General features: G+C 46.4%; 1 protein-coding gene across 2 annotated transcripts in view; it reads right to left on the bottom strand.

Annotated features, from left to right (window-relative positions):
* Window positions 1–1,583: 1,583 nt before the first annotated feature.
* GEFmeso (Guanine nucleotide exchange factor in mesoderm) overlaps window positions 1,584–24,555 on the bottom strand; it is a 49,711-nt gene continuing 26,739 nt past the window's right edge. Inside the window, exons 2-9 of one of the 2 annotated variants that reach the window (XR_001770943.2) lie at window positions 7,966–9,685; window positions 7,706–7,900; window positions 6,475–6,640; window positions 6,247–6,400; window positions 6,033–6,178; window positions 5,759–5,972; window positions 4,291–4,575; window positions 3,814–3,955 (exon numbers count right to left, since the gene is read on the bottom strand). Coding sequence is in view for 1 of the 2 variants with exons in the window: in XM_017176078.2 (XP_017031567.1) it covers window positions 1,809–3,955; window positions 5,759–5,972; window positions 6,033–6,178; window positions 6,247–6,400; window positions 6,475–6,640; window positions 7,706–7,900; window positions 7,966–9,685 (4,742 nt within the window). In the remaining variant the exon portion in view is untranslated. Of the gene's footprint in view, window positions 3,956–4,290; window positions 4,576–5,758; window positions 5,973–6,032; window positions 6,179–6,246; window positions 6,401–6,474; window positions 6,641–7,705; window positions 7,901–7,965; window positions 9,686–24,555 lie in introns of both variants that reach the window. The other variant, XM_017176078.2, reaches the window with a different exon arrangement.

The following is a 24,555-nucleotide window of genomic DNA, read 5'->3' as shown; positions in this document are numbered from 1 at the left end:
TGCGATGGATCCGGCATTCAAATTATAAATTATATTGCGCCATAATTATCAGACGATTAAGGTGCGGGGCAGAGCACTTGATGACACTCCATTAAGCGGGTAATAGAATTTCCATTAAAATTTATGCAAATTGCTAAATGTTAAAAATCAAATTATATGTCGTTTGAGTTGGGGCAAAACAGAACTTACATAAAAATGGTGAGCCATGCTTAATATCTAAAATCAAAACTATAAAGAAGAGTTAATCTATTGAGCTGGAATTTTGTTTAATTTTGACAATCTTTGATCAAATTTAACTATACATACATTATGTTAAATTATGTATCTAAATCCTAGAATGTTTTTTTAGGATTTAAAATATAACATTTTTATTTGGAAACGTCAACTTTGTAGAGCCAGAAAATCTGTATCAATTGTTTTCTTTTTTATATTTTAATGAAAATGCTAACCAATAAGGTTGCCGGCGCGCCCGCTTTAGGGCTGAATTAACAGACACTAAGGACACAAAGGGGTAAACAGTACTCCCCGTATGCCTTAATAAATAATAGGAAAAAAAAAAAAAATTTTTAATTTAGTTCAAGCTTTAAGATATATTTTAACAGAATTCAAAAGAAGTACTTTTCAAAACTGTTAAATATATTCTTTCGAATTGAGAATCAATAATCAATTTAAGCAAATTTACCTCCTGTTCGCAGCCTAAAAGTAAGTTTACAAATATTTTATTTGATGGTTTTTGAATGTCTTTTTCCAGACTATACAAAATTAAAATAAAACTAGGTATAAATATATTACCAAAATATAAAAATTTATTTGCTAATTCAAGGCCATCGTATTGTTGCATACTCTCAAGCTGAAACAAGTGCTATTTTTAGTTGCATACTTTCAAGCGTTAGCTTTTTAACAGACAACGCCATAATTATAAACTGGAATATGAACTTTATAGCAACCAGAAAAAGCTTAATAAAAGTTCTGAGTCATTGCTATGAATTCTTTTCCTGAAAAGTTTCCCAAAGGATAACAAAAGCTTTCCACCGGATACAAGCTTTGTTAGTGGAAAACCAAATTTGTTTAGTCCTCATCGAAGTGTTAAAGCTGTAATCAATTTGTATTCCCAATCAATCAATTTCCAATCATAAGCAATAACTTCCACCTTAACCTTGTGCTGTGCTAATACTAAAAAATGCAGAAAAGGTGGCTTTTGGGTACGCTTGATGCACCGTAAGCTCATTACTTCTAAACAATCGTAACGGTAACATAACAAACTGTTCCTTCCCTTAACAATTAGTTTATAAAACCGTATTTTTTCACTTTTGAGATGGAATATCTCAAAACCAAGGGGTATAGGAAATTTCCTGAAGCTGGATTCAAGTTCAGTTCAGAAAAGTATATTTCGGAACTTGGATCTGCAATTTTTTCACTTTCAAAGTGATTGCAAACTTTATTAAAAAACTCATTGGAAAGCCGAGCATTTATCTGTACTAACCGAAGAGTTCTTAAACGATGTTATCCGTTTATCGATTGACAAATACCTTGTTGTCTTCAGATTTCCCAATCACAACCTTCAAACCCCCTTTAATAATATATAAAGTGATTACAAATTTTATTAAATGACTCTGCGGTTATGCAACTAGGCTCTAAACATAAAACAGTCGACTAAATGTAGTATCTAAGATTAGCATTGCATACAAAGTGTGTGTGGGGTGTGTGTTTCAGACACTTAGATCTATGTACAAGTTGATATTACAAAGGAATTGTGTTTATGGCAAAATGAGGAAAAGAAGCCGCATTCTCGTCGAGGACTCCTCTTCCTACTTGTTGAAGTTCTCGATCTGCTGAAGGACCCAGCTACGGGAGGCTGACTGGCAGACGATGACACCGCCTGCTGCTCCGAGTCGCATCTGATCCTTGGAGGGCTTCGGGGCAATCTGTGGGGGATGCTGGTGCTGATGATGATAATGAGAGTGAGACGAGGCCGGACGTGGTCCCAAAGGAGGCGGCGGTGGCGGCGGACTGGTAGGACGCCGCGGCTGTAGCTCATAGTCCCCGGGACGTTTGTCGTTGTTGTCGTCACTGTAAATGGCCGAGTCCCGGAAGTCGTTCTCGAGACTATCCTCCACCTGCTGCTCATACTCGAATTGGGCGGAGGAGACTGAAGGCGGGTCCATGCCCGAACGCTGCTTGCGCTGCTGCTCGCACATGCTGTCGCTGGAGGAGGAGGTCAGCGAGAAGACCGAGTCGCGTTCCGAGTGGTTCAGGAGCGGGGCCAGGCCGAAGAGGGTTTTTGGATCTGCGTAGTCCACGTGTGCCATACGCTCGCCCACCGCCTCGCTGCCCTGGCGATGGAGCACGCTCTGGCGGCACATCTCGCTCACGTCGGACACACGACGCTCCGGCGGGCGATTGGAGCGACCGAAGGCCATGGTCAGGTTGTCAATGGACTTTAAGGCCCGCGGCAGCAGAGAGCTTTCCGAGCCCGAGCCGGAGACCAGGCTCTTGGGCACCGCCTCCATCGAGAGGTTGATCACCGTACTCTGGCTGTCGCGCTTCAGCGTGGATCCAGATCCGTGGGAAGTGTTGGAAGTGGACGTAGAGGAGGAGCTGCAGCTGTCCCGATGCACCGCATCCTCGCCCACGCGCTGCAGCACTCCTTCCGGCGAATAAACCAGCGTGACGTAGTCCGACTCCGGTCGCGGAGCCGGTGGCGCAGTCTTAGAGCGCTTCTTCAGCAGCTGGGCCGACTTAGCGCGTCCCAGGACGGGCGAGAACTTGTAGGGGACGTGGACGTTGCGCAACAAGGTCTCGTAGATGGGTTCTTCACTTCGCCCAGCATCCACAGCGTCTTCCTTGGCCTGCTTCAGCTGCTCCTCCAGTTCCAGGGGCGGCGGAGACCGCGATGGGGGACGCGGTGGCGGTTGGAAGGGACCACGATTCGTGTCTTGGACTGGACTCACGGGACTCTCGCGTCGCTTCTGCTGCTTGTTGTAGATCCTCTCGAACTCCTTCGTGTTCTTGAGCAAGTCCAGCACGATCTGGGCGTCCCTCTTCGACTTCTCTGCCGGCGAGAGCAGCTCAGTCTCCGCCTGGTCCCTGGCCGCGTAATACTGATCAGACGAGGATTCGTCCAAGGTGACCGCCTCTTGGGCCAACTCTATTTTCGATTCCCTTTCCGGCCGGAGCTCCTCCGTGGATTCTGTAATCTTGAGCACTGTGGCGCTGCTGCTGTCGAACTCGCTGAGATCCATGTAGAACTTGGAGCAGCTCTTGGTGCTGCTCCGCTGCTTCTTCATGGTGGCAATCCTCTTGGGCATCGTCTTGTGGTTGTACTGCCGCACCTCGAAGAAGCCCTTGCCCTTGGCCTTGCGCTCGCTGAGATCGGGCTTGCTGCCCCTCAAGGAGGCGGCGCTGTCCTCGTCCTGCTCTCGTTCCCGCTCCGCCTCCTCGTCCATGCTGAAGCCTCCGATCCGGGGTACCGACTTGCTGCGCTCTTTGAGGGCTTTGTAGCTGAAGACCGGAGACTGCGACTTGCTGCTGCGACTGCGCTGATCCCGCAGGATGCAGGAGCAGGGATCTGGCTGATCCTGCTCAGGCTTCGTTTCCTGGCTGCACTTGCAGGCGGCTTCCTTGGGCGGAGACTTGTTCTCCTCCTTAGCGGCGGCATCTCTCTTACGATACCTCATGGCAGCGGCCAGCTTCTGCAGCGCCGTGTCGTCCAGACTGTTGTTCCGGGACAGGGGCTTCGATGGCTTCTCCTGACTGGGTTCTTCCTGTTCCGCCTCCAAGGACTCGTTAAAGCTGTCGAAGGAGCTGGAGTTGGCCACCGTCTTTCGCTTGAACTTGGAGTTTCGCTGGCGGATCTCGCTGCGCCGACACGCGTTCCGCCGCTCCAGATAGGTGGGGGTGGAGTTGCTGCCCGAGTGGAGGCTCCACTTCCAGGTGCTGCGATCCGGCGTCCGATCTGGGATTAGGTGAAGTGGATTAGTCGAGGTCTGAGGCTGTTCTTCCAAAACAATGATAAGCGGCGGAGGTGAGTGACATGAGGGTAGCAGGAGGTGGGCGATAAACAAACACCAGTGAGGATGCATTCTAACTAGGGATCATGCGGTAACCTTTAAGATTAGTTAGTCACTTGGTTAGTGGGTGAGTTAGTTCGTTCTCAGTTCGATTATGGGGAAGTGGGATCGAGAAGAGGGTTAAATGCATGCAAACAAACACAGAGCCCGATCGAGTTAGGAGGCCAATTACAGCTAGCAATCCAGGTACAAGTACGGGTGCGGTTCTCGCAATACTTACTAGGCTCTTCGGACACCAGAGTTACGTTACGCTAGCGAGAGTACTACGATTACGATTAGGATGTTTACAGTTAGATGTACTTGGTTGGGGTTTACAGTTGTCTACAGCCCTTAGTTTCTGTCTGATCGGTTTGGATTTATATATATTTTTGGTTGGTAATTAGATATCGGTCTCAGTCTCTGGGTGTGGGGGTTTACCCTTAGAACGAACGCCTTAAACACTAGTCAAAGTTTTTTCGTTTCTTTGTTTTGGGGTGTTTAGTTTTAGAATGCATCACTGGTAGTACTACAACGGTAAACATATAGCAATTCATAGAGTAGAGTTAGATCAAATCGGCAGTTTACACAGATCATTAAAATTAGTACTAGCCTAGGACACCACCTCACCGCGGAGGACCGAGAAAAGAAACCCTCAACGATTCGGATCCGGTACACAGATGTACATATATGTAGATATAAAGTAGCAACTGCGCCAGGTTCGCAATTAAAATTTCGCCTACATCGGGGCCAAGTAATAAATCAAATCCCGGTCGACGAGGCGTCGACAGATTTGGCACGATTTTGGCGAAAGGCTGGCTGGAGTCGCCACTTGGTTATGTCACTTCGCCGCAGTCGCCGCAGCTGGAGCGTGCGAATCATAAGTGCACTGCGGGAAAAATAGATCCTACTTCCAGGTAGAAAAAACTTGGTGCAAGGAGAGCGTTGTACACAGAGAGATAATTATCAAAAAGTTAAATAAGAATTGATGTTTTGAGATTCAAATATTTTAATTATACCTCTCTTGGAGTAAAACTTTTTATGTGAAATCTTAGGGGTTCGTATTAGGAACTGAAGGCAGTATCGATATATACATATATATCCATCTATCTGTATCTATATTTTATTGTTGATAGATTTCTATTTAATATATCGAACTATGCCAAGAAAGGGCCTAAACCTCGTTCAAACAATTATTATTGAAAGAAAGCTTCTTACTTTATGTACATTTCTAGTTCGTTAATGTTTGGATTTTGAACAAAATACTATGAACACATCTAGATCAAATATTATACATAGTGGTACAACTTGGAAGTTAATTTAAATTCAAATATTATTGATATCGTTATCCTCTCAATAAGATACTCAATGGTAAGAATAGGCCCTTTGATTAGGCCCGACTTACAGCCATTTCTCTCTCTGTGACTATTCTCCTGCCGACGCCGACGACGACAGGTCGACAGGCATTACATTACCCAACTATAACAAGTACCCGCATGTGCATAACTGCAGACACTTCATCATCTCGTGCAGTCCCCAATCCGAATCGTTAAGTGTTTTTTGGCCACATGACAAACATAACAGCAACAGGAAAAACAAAAACAAAACGAAAAAAAAAGAAAACAAAAACTAAAACTAAAACCCTAGAGCTAAGCCAGAAAGCTAAGCCAAGTTAGCCAAGTTAGCAGGCAATCCAGGCGGGGAGCGCTCACCTTCCTCGTTGCCCAGCTGGTAGACCAGCTCCTTGGCGCGCATGGGAATGTCGAGCTTCTCCAGCATGACACCTTTGATGTGCTGCGTCCAGATGCGCTTCTGGTCACGATTCCGGGCCGTCAGCTTGATCTGGTGCCGGGGCTCGTCGAAGGGAATCACGTAGAAGCTGGTCGGCTCTCCGGGCAGGTGTTCGCTCAGCATCAGGTTGTTTTGCTGTCGATTGATCGGGGATTAGGATTAGTGCCACAGGAATATATATATAGAGATACCCACCGATATGTAGGTCTTGAACTGCAGGCGTCCATCCTCTTTTTGCTTGGTGATGATCAGCATCGTGGCGAAGAGGAGCACCAGACGGGGCTTGTTGTGCTGCTCCATCAGCAGGCCCTCCTGCCGCAGTTCGCCCAGGACAGTTAGCTCTGTAATGGGACATGGCATATGATGGTTATAGCATTTCCCCATTACATAAGTGGACCAGCGCTCTCACCTGGTCCCAGCCAGCCGTCCAGTATCCCAGACAGCTCCTTGACGCGGCTCTGCTGCTCCTGCTTGCGCTTCACCTGGTCGATGTTGTGCGCCACCTGGCGCATGATCACGTGGGCCTCGGCCACCTCCTTCAAGTCACAGTGCTTGCGAAGGCTCTGTAGGGAGAGGAGGAAGTGGAAAGTCATGTAGCGTCACTCGTCGTCAACCGTCACCCACTTTCCCCACTTACGTCCAGCAGCAGATGGTACTTGAGGATGCGCTGCACCGGCTTCAGCAGATAGGAGCCGAGGGGCAGCCGGTGCTGGAGTCCCTTCTGCGTGGAGGCCAGCAGTGTGTAGGTGTAGGTGGCCTGGAGCAGCTTGGTCAGCAGCGAGATGGCCTGCGGGTAGCTTGTGCTGCGGGAAGGAGAGGGATTTATGACATATGTGACATGGGCTTTTAGGTCTTCATCATCGGGTCGGGCATTAAATCTGAATTTCAAATGGGCAGCGAGGGAGTCAGGAAGTCAGTCAGAGGGAGCGGATGATGTATGCCGACATGTCATTGGGGGCGACAAATCAAACTCTGGCCATCGGACCGAGCTCTCCAAATTGGCATCGCGGCCAGGTAAACGTCAGCGTTTAAATGGAACATGGCGTGCCTGGATTGCCAAGAGACGCCATCGCCATCGTCTTGGCCATCGTTTCGTGTCATGCTGCTAGCTAAAGCTTTGCCTATCGAGATCGTTTTTGGCCTGGTCGTTACCGTTCTTGGCCGAAGCCCCAGAAACAGTATCGAAGATGGAGCGAACACGCCATGTGGCGATGGTCAGCGATGGTTGCAGTGTTTCTTTTCTTTTTGTAATTTTCCCCGTAAGCAGGAACAACGAGATCGCGGCGGGAGTTTGACTCATAATTACGGAGATGTGTGAACAACCGTCAGGATAAGGCATTATAATATATAGTTACAGGAAAGTAAGAAGAGCGGATGGATAAGAGTTCGAAGTCTTTGTCGTATTAAGTTCTTCAAAAATATACATAGATACTTTGGTGGATCCCTAAATATATATTCTATATATTGGTAAGAATACCAAATGGATAAGGCTCAGAAATATTATATGTATTACAGAAACTATATATACTTCTATGTAACCGTATCTTCCTGTGTTTACTGGGGATTCAAAACTTTTCTTTTGATTATTTTCCTAATCAAAGTACTTACTGAGTTACAAAAATAAGTTTAGCAAAAACTAGTTCAAGAGTAACTAAAACTAATCTGCAAATGAATGTATAACTAATGACTGAACTTGGTATGTAAACGATAAGCTTTGAGTGAGTAATTTTTAAAAGGCTCTGCCTGATAAGACCCAAATTTCCAAGGTACTGCCACTGATAAGATTAAGCAAAGTTACTTTGAAAGTATTTAGGGATTTCCCCGAAGTTTCGGGGGCTTATCAACACCCTGGTGTGTCATTCACTCACCAGTAGGTTGTGTACACATCAAAGCCATCGCGCAGGTCAATGAAGCATCTGGCAATGCGGCCGGGCTCCAATCCCGTGTTGACCAGCCGCTGGAGCAACATCGAATTGAATTCGTAAATCTCTTCAATGTTCGCGAAGAGTATTTGCAATTCGTCCACGCGCAGGCAGGCGCGCTCCTTCCAGTCGTTGAGGTACCTTTGAGGTCAAAGGACAGCAACATTAGGATCTAGGGTTACTCCAAGCTTATATATAGATCTCACCCCTTGATGACCTGACCCAGATCCTCGACGAAGCTTCGCTCCGAGTCCACAATCTCCAGGCAGGTCTTCTCCAGGACACTCATGGCGGGCGGATGATGGTGCGGATGATGATGGTGCGAGTCTCCCAGATCGTTTTCGCTCTCCGCCAGACTCTCCACGCTGGCCAGGTACGAGGTGGCCGTGAGCTTGCCGTTGAGCAGCTGGTCGGAGCCCGAACTGGAGCTGGAGGAGGTTGAGCAGATGGAGGAGGAGGACAGCGGCCGATTGTTCAGGCGGGCCAGTTCACTGAGCCGGGCGGCAAACTTGGGCTTGATGTCGGTCAGCCGGTCCAGACTCTCCGCCGACAGCTTGTTCGCCTCCTCAAGCTCGGCCAGCTGCTCGGCTGTGGGAAGCTTTAGGGGCACGCCGCCGCCCAAGGTGCTGGCCTTGGCGCCGAGGCTCTTGGTGCGGGCATAGGTCAGCAGTGGCGAGCTGGAGATCGTGGAGGCGCAAGCGGCGGAGCTGCTCCTGACCAGCGGCTTGCTCACCAGCGGCTTGTTCACCGCCTCTACAAGCTCCTCACCGGGTCCGTCCATAGCCCAAGGATCGGCCAGAGTCAGTCGCTCGATGTGCTGAGCCACCAGGTCAAAGTTGATAGTGTCCACTATGTCCACCGGACTCAGGGGCTCGCTGCACACGAACTCCTTGGCCTTAGGATTTGGCTTCTGGTTTAGGTTCGGAGTGGGTGTGGTTGGGGATCCGGGTGTTCCAGGCGTTCCCGGCTTCGCCTGCTGCAGCTGCACACTGGTGGCCGCCAGCTGCTCCATCTCGATCAGCTTGATGCTCTGCTGGGAGTCGTACCGCGGCAGGGTCAGTTTGCGCGTCGCCTGGAACGGATGCCCATCGAAGTGGAAGGGCGTCCCCGGCACAGATTTGTTCGTCGGCGTCCGATCCTCGTCCTTGTCCGCTCCTGGTTTCAGCTTCTCGGCGGCGGCAAAGTTCAGCGATTGCAGGTACTCCGTGCTGGAGTCAAAGGTGGCCACAAGTTCGCTGCCCGACTGCGTCGACAGTTTGCCGGTGATCTTGGACAGGGGTATGTGCGATAGCTTAAGCTTGGGCGTGGACCCGACGCCCTGCACAGGCGATGATCCACTGCTGTGGGTCTTGATGTAGCGTCCCTGGGTGGGACTCCTCTGGGACTGCTGCTGCTGCTGCTGCAAGGCCTCGATGGACACCGCCTCCACGGGTTGTATATCCGAGTGCGTGATGATCCGGTGAACGTTGGGGGACAGGATGCGGATGTTGCTGCCCCGCCGACTGCCGCTGGAGGCGAGACTGCTGCTGCTGCCGTGGATGCCGCTCTGGCTCTGGTTTCGCTGCACCACCAGCCGGCTCAGCTGTGCGCCGTCGGGCTCATCGCGCAGACCCGCTACCACCAATGGCAACGGTGGCAGTGGCCCCGGGTGATTCGACCGGGAGCTGGACTTGGCTAGCGTGTAGCTGGCGCCCTGGTCATCGCTGGTGCAGACACTCGCCGAGGAGTCAGCGGCGGAGGAGGCGGAGGAGGAGTCACTGGTGCTGCTGCAGTTGCTGTTGCTCCGCTTGGGCGTCGAGTCGCCGCTGCTGGAGGCCTTCGCTTCGTGGGTTGTCGCCGAAGAGGATGTCGTGGGCCCAGCGCCGAGGCTGTTCGTCAAGGTGTCGTAGATGCCCAGCAGCGAAGGTGCCAACTCTGTGGTGCTGCCTGTAAATGGAGGAGAATGTGTTATAGTTTTATTCTATTACCTCTTATACTTTTATAAATTTTGTTTATGAAAAGGAGTCATGGAGTGACGACTAATTTGCTTAAAGTATTTCCCTAAGGCTCCAAAGCGCGTGTCCCGTGGGCGTTGCATTCCCATTCCCAGTCCCGAACACATTCAATACCCCAGCGATCCATATCGATCGATGGAGGTGCTGCCATGTTGATGGCCACGCAACACACACGCTCGTAATCCTGCGATATTTGCCATAATTTTGTTGCATAAAATGATTTATGCCGGGGCCAAACAACAACGGCAGACGGAGGACAGAGGACGGAGGACGGCGGACGGCGCTGATGTATTGAGTTGTTTAGCCGCAGGATGCATGGCCAACGAGCCGCGGTCAGAACGTGGCCATCAGTCAGTGCAGGCTAGTATTCTGGCCCGGCTTCGAGTTGCTCTCGGCATCGCAATCCGAGCCAGAGTCGGAGTTGGTAACTCGGCCTGGTCGGCCGCATAAATAAGTAGGTTGCTGCTGTTCGCCTGCCTGGCGGCCTGACATGTGAATTGATATGCCAACGCAACATGGCAAAACCACAACGCGCAGCAGCAACATGGCAACAGCAACAGCAACAGGCAACACCAACACCAACATGCCAAGCCTGGCAACATCGACAAAAGACGTAGAACATCGACCCGACCGACTCAACGGCAATTGGCATAGGCATGGACATTCCCCAAGCCTGGCCTGCTGCTCATCATTTCTCACAAACGGTTCAATTAATCAATAGCGCTCGCAACTGCGGATTTAATAACATTATCGACAGGGAGACTTGATCTATAAATTATAGATCGCGTCACTCAATAGTCAATAGTGCATGCAGGCCACTTTTAATGATTGCTCTTTGTTCCACACAAGGAAAAAACAAGATCGAATTGCGATCTTCTAACTAAGCTTATGAAATAGAAAATGTATGTAAAAATTCATCATACAGATACTGGTAAAGATAGTTAAATAATAATTTGTTGTAAATCAATGAATTTGAACATTAATTTTTTAAGATTCTGTGTTGAGTTTGAATGAATCTCTTATAACACAACACTCTAGGTCTTGCAACTAAAATTCCCAAGTTCAAATTTAGAACACAAAATATGAGGCTAAATAAATACTGACAGGGCTTTTATAGTTGGTTTTCTCGGCTTTAACTTGCTACATTTAGAAAAAGAATTTTGAAAACATTTCATATTTCTTTCTCTGCATTTGTTACCCAAGACAAAGACCCTAAAATTGCACTTAAAGCCAACATCGTAAATTCTATAAATAAAATACCAGGCAGGGGAGATTTAATTTGCATTCTGCATTCTACCATTCCAGCATCTGCATCGGCATCTGCCAGTGCGACTGCTCATTCAATTGCTCGTGCTAATGCCTCCTCGCCCGCTCTCCCTTGTGGCAACTTCATTAAGGCCACAGTTTATGCGATTATCGGTTAGCACATTTGGCTAACAACATAACAGCCCATACATCTCACTTCCCGCTGGCGCAAAGGCTGAGCAAATCAGGCAATTAACTTTTTTAAGACAAAACTGCGGCCTACGTTCGCCGGCTACCGGGGAATTGCTGGAGCTGGTTTCCAGCTATTCGGATTCTGCCAGAGTGCCATGAGCACCATCCTCTCATCCACGGTAGCCGACGGGCCACTTTTTCTCCTAATTGCGAATGGTGTCAATGCGGCCCGGAGCTTGGAGTTTGGAGTTTGGGACTCGCGATTCTCTCTCGGCAGCGGCAACATGTTGGGCAACATTTTGCAAAAGCCACGAACAACAATTAGTTTGCATGAGTGCTGCCACGCCCACCGCCTTTTCGGGGAGACTGACGACAAGTCGTAAACATGATTTGTACATTTAATTTTCCATCATTCTGTCTGATTATTTTGCGTGGGCAGAGAGCGAGCGCAGACAGAGCAGATACTCCACCGGAATGGCCAATAGACAGTTTGGATGCATGGATGCTATATAGCTTTTTTTATTGCCAGATACTACTCTCGCACTCGCCGTCATCCTGCAGGCTGACCCAGTTTGACGGCGAAGCGTTTTGCTTAATTGCCAAAACGTGGGCCGTGCCGACAGGTTCCCCCATGGGTAACCATACAGAGCGGGAAAAAATAGGGTAACTTGGTAGAGATTTCAACAAAATAAATTGAAAATTAAATTTGCTAGATATTATATGACAGAATCTAGATAATATCTATTAAATATTGGGTTTCCAATCACAATAATCGCCTCATAAAAATCTTTAAAATTAACACTGATTTTGGAACCTCGAACAAGGTATGGGAACTACCTAAATAAATAAATATTTAAGGTTTTTAAAAACTCTTTTGATTTTTAATTACCTTAAGAGAACGCTTTCTTAATCTAGGTAAACTTAAAAAATAAAAAAGATAGCTACATATATCAAGCCTTTAAAATTTTTCAAATAAAATCTGAAACTTTAGTGACACTTTTTCGCTGAGACTGCAATGTTGGCTATAATCACTGCCACTTGCCGGAGAGCATTTAATTAAAAGCCAACAGCTGTGGCCGTTCCAAAACTATTTATGGCATAATTCCGCCGAGACCTGGGAAACTGTTGGCCCAGACCAGGCCAGGCCATAATCTGGTATCTGAAATCTGGAATCTGGCCGGCGATCTCCAACAACCGGGGTGCTCAACAAATTCTGCCACAGACGCCTGTCCAAAACGGCGAAACAATGCAAAGTGAGCTCTCTGTCATTTTGCCATTTGCAATTTGCAATTTGTTTTTTTTTTCCCCTGCAATTGGAGTAGCCCGCTCACGGCCAGAAAGGGTGTCAGGGCCAGAATGTGGATGTGGACATTGTCGTAAACGTGGAGGAGAAGGAGACCCCAGATGCGAGATCCGAGACCCGTCTGTTGGTTTCATTTTCCACAAAACCCATTCCAAAATCCAAATCCCTTTAATGCCCCGGCGACAAAGTGTCTTATGGCAGCCAGCCATTCCGAGGCGGTCGTAATTTCGAGCGACGACTTCAGGTGTCCACTCCCCGGCGAGCGCCTCGCCTCGCCACGCACCTGGGGCAAGCTCCCAAAGCCGGCAATTTATGGCGGGCCTGACACAATTTCATAAGGCTCCCCTGGTTACTGGCCAAAGATTACGCGATTGTGGCTAAAAATAGCCGCAGCTAAAGGTCATCCGGAGCCACGAAGATGCAGCTGCTCTCTTGACGGATTTGCAATTTACGCGCAAGTCGCTCACTGAATTATTCGACGCAAGGGAAAGTGCTGTCATCTGTTGGATTCGTATCGGAATCTGAAGCCGAATCGGAATCCAAATCGAAGTCGACGGATGCCGGGCGGAGACACCTTATTTATGCACGGCCAGCAGTTGAGAGCATTAAATTAATGCGCTTAGTCGCCACCATCGATGGATGGCCCAGGTCCGCGTCTGGCAATTGATATTTTAATCGGCATTTCATTTTGTCTGGCCCCGACTTGACTTGGCGCCACGGTTAGTCTGGTGTTTAGGGAGCCGTTACAGGGAGAGAAAAAATGTAATAGTAGTCTGAGTTAAGCCTAAACAATGGTAAAGGAAGCCGTTTTCAAGACTAGGGGTTTGAGATTCAAACATAGCAAATATCGAAATGTATCGCTTTTAACATAAATATATCGAAATATGAAATAAATTATTAAACATTCAATTTGTTTGCGTATTTATATTGATTTTGTTAGAAGACCCCTTATATCGATATATTATTTGAAGAACACACTTGATATCGATATTAGTGTGTCGTGGCAAAAACACAACTAATAGGAGATGTCCACACTATTCTGCGTGGTCTCTTCCTCTTCCTGTTTTATTCTTCTGAGAGAGAAGACGTGTTTATCTGATTTTTATTAAATAAAATAAAGTGCAGTGCAACGAAAAGAATTGAAATAAAAGGAAATATTGAACTTGATTAAAACGTGATTAAAACTATATACTGGATGGGTGCTGATTAAATGGGATTGCGGAGATATTTCTGGATTCATCGCGCAGCTTCTTTTCTGAGAAAACAGAAGCTTCTGAGAACCTCTTTTAATTAATAGATTTAATACATGCTTCCCTTTTTTGTTTTCAATCAATTAGTTGAAAGAAAGATTTTCTCTTTGCTTTTACTTTGGTTGACTTCAGAGGAATTGAACCGATGTATCATGCGATATACATATTAAAATGTTAAAACATCGATATATCTATATGCAACCTACGACTTAAATATCGATACAGTATCTCTTATCAGGAGTGCCACAGAAATTGCTTTGAATTTAAATTAAAAGAGCAATATCTGAGTTTTTGTATGCATATTAAATCGTTTTCAATATTATTAACAGAACATGGCAATATCTAAAGGTCGTCCTTAATGTTACTTAATATTTAAAATTAACCCTACATTTCCGGCAGTGCACAACCTTATCAACCGAGCACCATACGTGTCCCCACGGGTCTTGGCTTATGGGCACGCATTTTGCAACTACCAATTAAAATGTTATTCAATGCCTCGCCGTTGAGCGCGACTTAAAAACACATTTCCCTCGATAAGACGACGACCTGGAACAGGGCTCTTAACTCAAACGATATTACCATAAACAGAAGCCACACAGAAATTGAAGCTGAAACTAAAGGCTGGCAAACGGAAATGGAATCCGCAGGCAAAAATATGCAAGTATGTTCGGGAAAACATGTGTGTGGGGGAAAACTGCGTGGAAATTACAGAGGAAATGGCCCATATGTTTTAGCAAAAACAGGGAAACTCCAGGCAGTGCAATTAAATGGGAAAAATGTGTACATTTATTCGAGAAAATAAAGACGACGGAAATGTTTTAGAAATTTGTATTTGTATTTTAATATTTACTCATAAAATCCACTCATTATTGATTTATTTATAGTTTCATCTTAGTTCTCCCAGACTTTCTTGCCAATTTAAGTTAAGTCTCCAACTTCAAGCCAATTGCATCTAATGTTCGTTAAGACCCATTGATAATTTCTTGAGGATTAACGATCGTTTTCGCTTTCCTCCCGGCCTGGAAATTCTTTTGAAATTGAGCGAATCTTGCAGACGCATAAGCATAAAAATTCCTCAAGATCCCGCTCCCTCACCGAGGGCAATGGATTTGGTTTTTATTTTTAGCCCCTGCTGGATATCCACTGGATCCACTTAAACGATGGCTGCTATAGCTGCTAGCGGCGAGCTGCTCATCCAGGCCAACGCAATGGCAAATAACACGGCAACTTTTGCTTTTAGTGCGCCTCCTCCAGCTACTCCATCTCCTCCTCTAGCTCCTCCGATTCCAGCGAAAAGTGAAATCCTTTTAAAGCGGCAGCAAACAAAAATCTAGGAAAATGTCGCCGCCAAAAAGTTATAAATCTTGTTCATATTTGCACGTGAAGCCAAAGCCAGACTCTGGTCAGGAGACCCACTCCCGGACCGGGTTGGGAAGCCATAAATGTCACACGGCCCGGCGAAGAGCAGCCTGGCAGGCAGGCTGGCAGGCTGGCATATTAGTTTTCCTTGGAGTGGCGGAGTGGCAAAACGTGCTAAATTCCATGGGGCAGACATCCATTAAACAGCCGCGGCCAGGCCGAAACATGCCATGGCTGAAAAGTGCTAAAATCTCATAAAACATAGCCTGACTGCTGATTCTAAATTAACTTTGGCTTCCCTGGGAGTACAGTGGGTGTGGAGAGGGGAAAATGTAATCAGAAAGAATATATTACCAAGCATATTTTTATGTATTCTAAGCTTAACAAAGTTTACTATTCTATGCCAAGTAGCCCGAGTTTAAGACAAAATTTTAATACATATTATTTAAACTAAGCTCAGTTAGTTATTAATTTTAGTTTTTTTCCTGGCAGTGGCTCCACTGTGCCTCTCTCTTTTCTCTCAGCCATCCTGGCAGGCGACACTTCACTTGAGGAGCGGAGTGTTCTGAAGTGGAGTGGAGCAGGCCAAGCTGTTGCACTTTGCACTTCAGCCCCGGGAATATGAAGGGGCGGGACTGGGTCTGGGCCTAGGCCTAGGCCAACTCCGACGTGTTCTTGAAGAACCTCCCTTCCTTGTTGCCCTCTCAATGGCCCGCCTTGACTTTGACGTGACTCTGGCATTTCGGAGGATCTCCTGCGCGTCTGTGCGATGTGATGCGATGTGTCTGTTGATGAATGGCAACTGCGCGAAATGCATAAAAGTGTAAACACTTTTTGCCCACTAAATATAGCTGCAGCCGCATCCAAATCCAGTTCATTGGCCTGGATGGCGGTGCCAAATATGGCCAGTTCAAGGGCTGCCTGCCTGCCAGCGATTTCTCCCAGCTAAATGGAGATATCACCGCTAGAAAGGAGCAGGCAGACACATTATATAAGGCGATGGCCATCGGCTTTAATTAGCAGCTGGCACTGCCATATGCTAACCACTTTCCACGCTAATACAATGACCCAAGAAACGCTAATCTCTGCGGACAGGCAACATTTCCATGCGGTTTAAGTTCGGCGTGCGGTTTTCGCTTTCGAAATCAATTCGATTTTCAAACCCATATAGCCATATCGCGCACACACATCGCACGCAGGAAATGTCAGTCAGGGCTTAGGCTTTTCCCTGATTGATTAATGTGGAGCACGGATTGCATAAGTGCTTGGATTGCAGTCCCCGAAAATCTTGCATCTACGTGGGCGATACACACTGGTAACCCAGTCGGGTTACCATCTCAGTCAGTCAATCACTCACTCGCTACGGAGGTGGAGCTGGCTCTAGAGCTGGAGCTGCTGGAGTGGGGGAGTCGCGTCTGTCTGGTTTGAAGGCCAAGACACCTCACAGATAGGGCCAAGTGTGTGCTGGAACCACTCGAGGGCACACTGTTGACTCTAGATAGGAGCTGGACCACTGGACAGATCGCATTGGCTTCTTGGTAGTGGCTTACCGCTAATGAGCTCCATAAACAAGCTGCTCTGCGTATCGCATCGCTTGGATAAATTTGCATTCTGGCCGGGGCCCAGATCGAGTATATCTCTGTTAACATTGTTAACAAGTTCTGCTGTCTGTCCATATGACAAGTCAATCCCCAGCGGCTTAAGTCTGGGGCGGGGTCCGGGGTCACCAAAGGTCCCCCTCGTAGTTCTCTTAAAGTTGACAAACTCAAACAAGGTGGAAATACTTCACAAACTACTTCAGTTTCAGAGCAAATAGGAACTTGGCATACACATAATATAAGATATTTGGAGGTGGAGGCCTTCGGTTACATCACGGCAAAGGGATGCACTCATAGCCATCGAAGCCAATCCCCCCTGGATAGATGGATGCCCCTATTTAGCAAGGCCACATCCGCGGAATGCGGTGCCTTACCCCATTCGGATTGGAGCTACGATCCGGCGTGGCTGTGCCAGATCACCGCCCAAGGCAGTGGACCACATGCCGCAGCTAGATCCAATGTCAATGCTTTTGAAAGGCATCAATTAATGGTCAATGCTCTCGGAGTCAATAGAGCCAAGTGGCTCACAGATTTTCCAGCGAAAATATGCCGCTGGCCAAAGGAGGCGCAGAACGCGTTTGGTTCCATCGACAGTCATCCAGTTCGGGCCAAGAGCGGTGGCCACAGAGACCACCGGCGGTGTGGCAGCTGTTGTTGTTTGGCCATGGCCGTAATTGGCAAGTGGAAAACTGGCGGCGTGGCCATAAAAAGCAGGTCAGGCCACAGCTAAGACAATCAAATTATGGCCACTTCTTTAATTGATGAGCCAGACTCCGACTCGGACCTGGCGCAGCATCTGCAACTCGAGTTGGGTTTGGTCTTGTGCCATCATAAAGTTTCACTGCCACTCGCCAGGCTCTTCCATGTCCCGGATCCCTGCCAGATCCCCCGGCAAACATAACATATGTTAATGAACCTGAACCAGCCGACGACCACGACGACGACGATGGCGTGATGAAAGACAGGAAAAGGCGAGCAACAATTTAGCGCTTTAATTTGATGGCCATGGGGAGCAAGGAGTCCATAGTCCCGGGTCCCGACTAGTGCCAATTCTATCAACAGCTTCGCTGGAGCGTTAGATGGCCAACACTAGATGTGGCTGGATGTGGCCGCGCTGGGCAGGCAATTTATTTTAATTACTGCCTGGTTAAATGCTCGGATGGCTATCCGAAAAAGCGCTAAAGCCCTAACAAGAGAAATCAATTTTCGCAGGCCCAACTTGCAGCATGTTGCAGCATTGTTCCGCCGAGAGTCCACGCAGATCGTTGAACTTTTGGGCCGAGGACCGAGGACCGAGTGCAGCTGAGGCTGAAGCTGGAGCTGGAGCCTTCGGGGGTCTTAATTTGAATTGACTTCCGTCAACAAAGAGGCGGCAGGCCTCGGTTCGGCCCGAGATTCTAATTGCAACATGTTGCAAAGTAAGTGCGGACACTTGCAATTAATAAGAATTGCTGCTGCTGCTGCTGCTGTTGCTGCGGCGCACAAGGAACCCATAAAAGTGCCTGCGCTTGGCCTTCGCTTTTGTCTGCATCTCTGGGATATGAAACCCACACTGAGAGAAAGGGGAATTAGGGATCTATATCGAGAGGGAAAATCTGATAAGATCAATGTATGACCAAAATATATTTAAATCTATTCGGAAATATCGTACAGCTAATACACATGAACCCTGAAAGAAACACAACGTAAGAAACGGATAAAAGATATCGATAAAAACAAGAAAGGAAGCTAACTTCGGCACGCCGAAGTTTGTATACCCTTGCAGATTGGTTTTCATATTTATATTATAAATTATAATGCCGAAAACAGACACTAAACAGAGTTTCATTAAATTTTACCTATGCTTATTATGTTTACAGTTTGACAGTTACAGTTTTACATTCCCAGCTTTATATATTTTATACATTTACCGATCGCTTCTATGACAGCTATAAGATATAGTTGTCCGATTTTTATAAAATTTATACCAAATATCTATAATAATAATTTAAGCTCATATCTCGTAGATGAATATACGTTAAAAAACAACGAAGTTATAATTTTTTTTATTACTTTCCCTATCGTTCCTATGGCAGCTATAAGATATAGTCGTCCGATTTTCATAAAATTTATACCAAAATTTTGAAATAATACCAGAAGCTCATGTGTCAAAGTAGATGAAAATACGTTGAAAAACAACGAAGTTATAATTTTTTTCGATTAATTTCCCGATCGTTCCTATGGCAGCTATAAGATATAGTGGTCAGATTTTCATAAAATTTTTACCAAAATTCTGGAATAATAAAAAAAGGCTTCATCCCAAAAATGGTGGAATAATATTGAAAAACAGCCAAGTTATAATTTTTTTTCCAAAAATTTATCGAACATTTGTATGGCAGCTATATGATATAGTCGTCCGATCCGGCCCATTTCGACATATATAGCAGTGAGAGCATATAGAAGACTATATGCAAAGTTTCATTCAGATAGCTTTAAAACTGAGGGACTAGTTTGCGTAGAAACGGACAGACGGACAGACGGACAGACGGACATGGCTAGATCGACTCGGCTGTTGATGCTGATCAAGAATATATATACTTTATAGGGTCGGAAACGTCTCCTTCACTGCGTTGCAAACTTCTGACTGAAATTATAATACCCTGCAAGGGTATAAAAATACATTAATATCACCTCGATATGGAAAAATATCTAATGATATATATAATATATCGCATTTATCGATAAAAAGAAAACGTATATCGAAAAATAACTTCTTTATAGATCAAGATTAGTCCGATACTTCAACCGATATATAGATTTATCGCACATTAAAATAATGGTTATTTATCTGCAAATATCGATATTTTATATATATTTTACGTACACAATTTCTCTCAGTGCCTGTGGAGTGTGTGCTGTTTGGTCCCTGGATATTTCTTCGTGGTCTTGAATCCGCGCTGCCATAGCCGAAGGGCTCGAGTCGAGACTCGGTTCAAGGAATGCGGCGTAACGCCAGCAACATTTCACGCTTAATTATAGACGCCAAGCGCTAGGAATTTTTCATAAGACAGTCCCAGATGGAGCTGGGACCCGATATGGGCACTAAGGAGGAGGCATTTCCTATTGCCATCATCTAATGCCCGGCCAGGGAAGAGCTTTCCACGTTTATTTATGTGTGGGCCGTTGTTTTGTAATTTAATAAGCAATGCAAAAAGGGGCGCGACAAGAAAGTGCAGCAGGCCCGTGCCGATCCACCGATCGTTGGATACTCTATGGATTCCTTCTGGGATCCTCGTCCAGGTTCTGTGGCAGACTGTCTGCCTCGATGAGGGAAGAGACTCTGGCCCGGCTATTAGTCAATCCACCTACACATTGTGGTTGGAACGACGACGGGCACACGCTGTTGACGCCTCTGACGAGGATCGGCGCCATGGAGCAAACCGCTGACTCAGATCCCAGCCGAGGCCCGAGGAATGCAGCGATGTTGCATATGCAATTAATAATTGGTTGCACATGCGCAGCGGCAGCAGCAGCGGCAACATTCTGCCGCACGCCCGCAGCATGATGCGGCAACACACGACGGCTAAAAATAACTCCTCTGGACCTTTGACACTGTCCATGTCTCTGGAAATTGTGACTAATTAGTGGCTCCACAGAGGAACCACCTCCGCGGAGCGGATCGGGGCCAGTCGCTCTCCATGGGAGATCTCTGTGGAGTCCGGCATTGCCACACATTCGAGCAAAATTAAAACACGCGGTCCATTCATCAAGCTCAATTGGAGATGCCACTTGGAAAAAATAAGGTCACTTGGGAAGGAAAACCTATTCATATTAAATACTACATTTTGATAATATTAATTTGAGATTATATTGTTGGGAAAAGTGAACTTTTTAATCTATAAATCAAAATAAAATCCAGAAATACCAGAAGAACTCATTGCTGTGCACTAGAGTCCCTACATAAATCTGACAGAAGCTCCAAAGTTCAGTTCTCGCTGCCTAATTGAACCATATAAAAATTAAAGAGACAACTCTATCTCGGTTTTGTGGGTCAAGTTTAGTGTCAGAGCCTTGGCCATAGTTCCCCCATATCGTCTCCTACTCTTTTTTGGCATTCCCCTTATTTTATTTTATTTTGTTTTATACGGCGTCTGGCTCTCTAATTAAATGCCTTTCCACAATAATAATTTATGGTAATTTAATACTTTATTGTCAGGGGAGAGCGTCCAACCAAATAGAAGATTTATGCAGTCTGCAGAGTCCCGGGGAAGGCAGAACAAATTGCTGGCAATTTCAAAGACTTCTCCTCGCTCCCGTCATTACAATCTGGAGAAGATCTTTTCAATAATTTGCGCCAATTAGAAGCATATTCAGAGTCCCATTCGAAGTGAGTTGGGAGCCCTCTATTTCCATTATTATGTCTGCCTGCCTGCGCTTGTGCAATGCCCGAGAAGTTCCAGATCCAGAATCTACTTCAGATTCGAAAACATTTGGCCCGATGGACTGGCGATCGACTGCGTCTATAAATAGTTCCGTGGGCGCACTTTTCCCATTTTTCCGCATCCCCCACTTTTTTCTCTCTCATTTTTTCCCTCTGTTGTTGAGGCAACATGATGTTGAAATTTTGATTGCGACATTCCTCAGCTCATTCCTCGGACAAATTGTGCCAGGCCAAAGGCAATGGGTCTGTTATTAGGTCTAGGGATTTCTACACAGGAAACAAATTGGTTTTAAGGGACATAATTCTCCAGCATTACTCTGTGATACGAAGGATTATAGTTTAATGTACCATTTACTCTGGGAAATGTTAAAGTTATAATATTTTTTATATTAAACTGCAAAGGCTATTAAATTCTTCCTTATTATAATTCTTGATCCCTAAAATTTCACTCTTTCTAATTTATACGGAATTTTAAACAGATTTCTAGGCAGCTTTTTCCTCAGTGTTCTCAGATTTCTTGTGGGGATCTAGAGAACTCTGCGCATTTGATTTACGGCAAAGGCCGTGTTGACATGCCGCAAAGCTTTTCGCTTAACGACTGCATTTTCCTCGGGCTTTTCTCGACTCATGTGGCGTGTGGCGGCGGGCTGATGATGACCTGGAAAAGCCCAGCCAGCAGAGAACAGAATTTCCCCACTCCAGCTGGCTTCTAATTAAATTCTTTTCGTGTGTCTGCCAGCGACACGCCATCATTATCGGTGATTCCGATTTGTGACTCGGCCCCGTTTGGGTTATGCTAATTCAATCGTGCTGGGATGTAACTCCGATTTTTTGCCGACTTTTTTTGGCCAACTTGAATGGCAATGCCAGCCAACAACAACAACAAAAACATGCGGCACCTGCAGGCCGCATCGGATCGTGATCAAAGGTGGGCGTGTCTGCGCTAATGGTCGCGCAATAACAACAACTAATGACTAAATTTCACATCGGCCGGACAAGTTTTTAGGAAGCAAATGTTAATTAAATTTAATCACGTTTTCGGCCGCGACAAAAACAATGCAATGTTGCCAGTTCAAGGGTTAAGTGAGTGCGCCAAAAGTGGCCGCATTCGGCTGCAGGCGACACACCCCGACTGAAATGCGAGACACACGCGGCCAAAAAGAGGGAAACCAAAAACCAAAAGCCCAGAGGAAATCCAGCGGAAAGGCAACATATGCAAGTCTGTGCCGCGGAGAGCAGAGCGTGGCATGTTTGCCAATTTTTCATTTCCTGCTAAAGCTATAGCCAAAGCCAAAGCTAAGGCAATGGCCAAAACCAAAAGCCCAAACCTGCCGTTGCCGGCGGCTACTCTCAGGTTGCCATTGCCGCTGTCCATGCAGCAAGTTGCAAGTTGCTGGCAGATGCCAGTGCAGCGATAAGGCGCCGAATGTGCAACAGCCATGAACCAGGTAGCCACGCGGCAGCAACAACTAAAAAATATACACAAAAATAAAAATAAAAATAAATAAAAGCAAAGTGCAGCCTTGGCCACATTAGAATGACGGCAGCAACATTGCAGTTGCAGCAGCAACACTGCCCCGCCGCAATTGTCATTTTTCACCAGCGCGGCATGCAAATTGCCGCAAATTGAATTTGTCTGATTACGTTTGCGCCGCAGTCCGGTCGGGGTAATCGATTGTCTCCCGGGACTCCAGCTCCGACTCCGACTCCATCTCCTCCAGAATCCAGTCTCCAAACTCAAGACTCTAGACTCTGGACTCCACCCTGCGCCTCAATATTTGCCTTTCGCAGGACTTGCGATCGGGAAAAAATGAAAAATTGTGCCAGCCAGGCGGCAGATAAATGATTGCACTCGAATTGCATTTCGATGATTGCGAAATTGCCAAGTTGCAGATGCAACGCACAGCGCAAATTATGTGGCGAATGCAGCAGATGCCAAGGCCTAATGGAGATTATAGAGTGCGAGATGCCAAAACGGAGAAGGAGAGACACTCAGAGAACAACAGGTAAAAGTATTATGAAATAAATATATGTATAAATATATTTATAGTGGAATATCAATCACTTTTGGTGTATTACCAACCTCAAATACCTTTTTTCGCTGTGCAGAATTTTAGCTTTGATCTCGCCCAGATTTGCAGTTGCAGAAATAGAACTTCCTCCCGCCTGGGATCCCCATCCCTGATCAAATCCCAGCCACCGATCCGTGTGGTTCAGGTTGCCGAAAAAAGAACTAATCGAAGCGGATGTTTATCGCCGCACTGTCACAACAAACAGCGTATCGATTACCCTGCCGGCACTTTCGTTCGTTCACACGGTGCCCCGATAAATCCGGCCTCCGGAGAGTGATGCATGTTCCTTGGGGGCGATGAGTCACCCCGCTCTCATGCAGGCCATAAATTCCTTCAGATTTTTTTATGGGGAGCCAGAGAAAGAGATTTTAGAGGGGAGAGCTGGGCGGGTGGCTGTCGGAGAGCCTGGTTCAGCGATCTGGAAACAAAGCGCAGCTGTTTCATGTGATTCTGATTCTCAGCCAGCCAGAAAGTCAGCGCTTAGCAATGCACCAAACAGGAAACATGTGCTTCTGCCCCTGCCACGCCCACTCAGCTCGCCCCCTCTGCAAAACAGTAAACGAAAACCTTACTTTTTGTGTTATTTCTGTCGATTGCGCTTTTCCTTTCACGAAATGCGTTCGCCCAGGCAGAGCCATTAACATAAAAATAAATTTCGCTTTTGCTGGCAATATCGCGGCTACCAAATCGCCGGAGCGAAATGAAGTTGTAAGCCTCGGATTCGGATCCGCCGACTTTTGCGCCTTTCGAGTTACGTGGCAGACTGAACAGCAACAGCAACAAAGTATACAGCAACAAATGCAGAAGAAATAAGATCGAAACGCAATAAATTTCACAAACGCGCGCAACAATTAGAAACCGAGCGCCACGTCGGGGCAACATCGATTGCAACTGCAACGACTCTGCGGACTCTGCGCATGCGCCTCGATAATTTCTTGTTATCGACGCGCCATGATCACGTAAATTATGTCCAAAACTGAAAATAAAATCAGGCAACACAGCCACAGCGACAACGAACAGAAAAAAAAATGCCATGCGACGGTAAATTTCGTATTGGAATCCAGCGATATGCATTTTGGGCATTCAAGCGCCGCCGCTGCCTATAAAATTCGATTTTCCTCGATTTTTGTTGGTATTATTTTTATTTCGATTTTCGATGTGCATTTGTTGTTGTTGCCTTTACCGCTTGATTAATTTTTGGTGCGTTTGGCAACAGCGAAAAACTTTTAAAGCGTCATTTTCTCTGATGCTGAGTCTGGCCTCGGAGTAAGTATATGTGTGTGTTAGCCACTTGATTAAGTAAAATCAATTTTCGTAGCTCAGCGATTTCTAATTAATTGACATTGGCCTATGGGAGATTGGT

The sequence above is a fragment of the Drosophila kikkawai genome, chromosome 2L, assembly GCF_030179895.1.
Source record: "Drosophila kikkawai strain 14028-0561.14 chromosome 2L, DkikHiC1v2, whole genome shotgun sequence".
NCBI lineage: Eukaryota > Metazoa > Arthropoda > Insecta > Diptera > Drosophilidae > Drosophila > Drosophila kikkawai.
The sequence above is the reverse complement of the archived record's forward strand: the minus strand, read 5'-3'. Positions and strand labels throughout refer to the sequence as shown.